This window comes from Trichosurus vulpecula, chromosome 7, assembly GCF_011100635.1.
Source record: "Trichosurus vulpecula isolate mTriVul1 chromosome 7, mTriVul1.pri, whole genome shotgun sequence".
NCBI lineage: Eukaryota > Metazoa > Chordata > Mammalia > Diprotodontia > Phalangeridae > Trichosurus > Trichosurus vulpecula.
In genome coordinates this window covers 144167066-144168586 of record NC_050579.1, presented here as the reverse complement: position 1 = coordinate 144168586, position 1521 = coordinate 144167066, and the positions used below count along the sequence as shown (strand labels likewise).

The window sequence follows — 1521 nt, the reverse complement described above, 5'->3', positions numbered from 1 at the left end:
CGCCACATGGTGTAATTCTGTTTCTCATGCCACTTAAAAGGTAAACAGAGAAGCAATGTACTCACCAGTGGCATATGGATATGCATTTATCTCCTTAGAGTGTTGTGGTACTAACAGTATTGTCACTCAACCCAATGAAAAACCATATGCTTAAGGGTAAGCTACTGTGAACAGTTCACATGATATGGCAAGACTTGTATCTTCCTGTGCTAGCTAAACCGTACGGTTCATTTGCCAGAGATATGTTGCTGTGTGAAGCATTTCTTTCTGATTATGGGCAAAGATAGAATTTTTTCCGTGGCCTTCAAGCTGAAAGTGATTGTTTTTACTGAATGGCATGCAAACAGAGCTGCGGAAAGATAGTTTCCAGTGAGTGAAAAGTTGGTGCAAGACTGAGACTGACAGACACTAAAAGCCAAGTTATACCAGCACAATGTTTTAAAAGCTTCACATAATAGTCGCACCCCACTTTTCTGCAAAAAAAAAAATTGACATAAAATCTGTGATGGTTATTTGGTGAAATATGGTGGATGCCTGAAGTGCTGGATCCCAGGGTATGTGTCATTAAAATTAATTCATATGGATTCCGGAAGCGCCGCTGTTACAACTGGACGCAGTTGTCTCAGACTCGATGGCTTCAAGGTTACTGCGGGGAGCCGGGGCACTGGCGGTCCAGGCCTTGAGGGCCTCTGGCCCCGCTCGGGTGGCCGTTCGCTCCATGGCGAGCGGAGGAGGTATCCCTTCTGATGAGGAGCAGGCTACTGGCTTGGAGAGAGATATTATGATGGCTTCAAGGAATGATTTGGATCCATACAATATGCTAGCCCCAAAGGCAGCTCCAGGGACTAAGGAGGAACCCAACCTGGTCCCTTCCATTGATGACAAGCGAATAGTGGGCTGTATCTGTGAAGAGGACAACAGTGCAGTCATCTGGTTCTGGCTTCATAAAGGCGAGACACAGCGTTGCCCTAACTGTGGAACCCATTACAAGCTGGTACCCCACCAGTTTAGCCACTGAGCCCCTGAACTGGTTTACTTGAGATGTGACATGTTTTCTTCCCTCCAATAAAAGACTAGCCATTTCCCTGGCTCTCCCATAAAAAAAACAAAAAAAAAAATTAATTCATATGCTTATTACTAGTTACTGCAAAAAAAATCACTTATTTGAATATTCTAAATTCCTTTTTAACTTTTAGTCCCTTTTCCTGCTAATATCTACCTTCTAAAATAGAATTCTAAATTCACACGAGTGGGCCTTAGTGGTTATCTAATTTCAATTTCCTTCCTAATAAAGGAATACCTGCTATAAAATCTTGGACAGGTTGACATCTACCTTCTACCAGAACACATCAAATGACAATGCTTTTTTTTTGGTTGTTTGCTGATATAACCTGTTCTATAATTCAAGTAGCCCTAATTTAAGAATTTTATTTATTTTTTTCATTCATCCAGTTGAAAAGCATTTATTAAGTGCTTAATATGTAAAAAGAACTGTGTTAGGTAATAGGGTGAATGCAAAAG

General features: G+C 41.2%; 1 protein-coding gene across 1 annotated transcript; it reads left to right on the top strand.

Annotated features, from left to right (window-relative positions):
* Positions 1–619: 619 nt before the first annotated feature.
* LOC118858170 (cytochrome c oxidase subunit 5B, mitochondrial-like) lies at positions 620–1106 on the top strand. Its single transcript, XM_036768637.1, has one exon. It carries the CDS (start codon positions 632–634, stop codon positions 1016–1018), a length of 387 nt encoding a protein of 128 aa, XP_036624532.1. The 5' UTR covers positions 620–631; the 3' UTR covers positions 1019–1106.
* Positions 1107–1521: the final 415 nt, after the last annotated feature.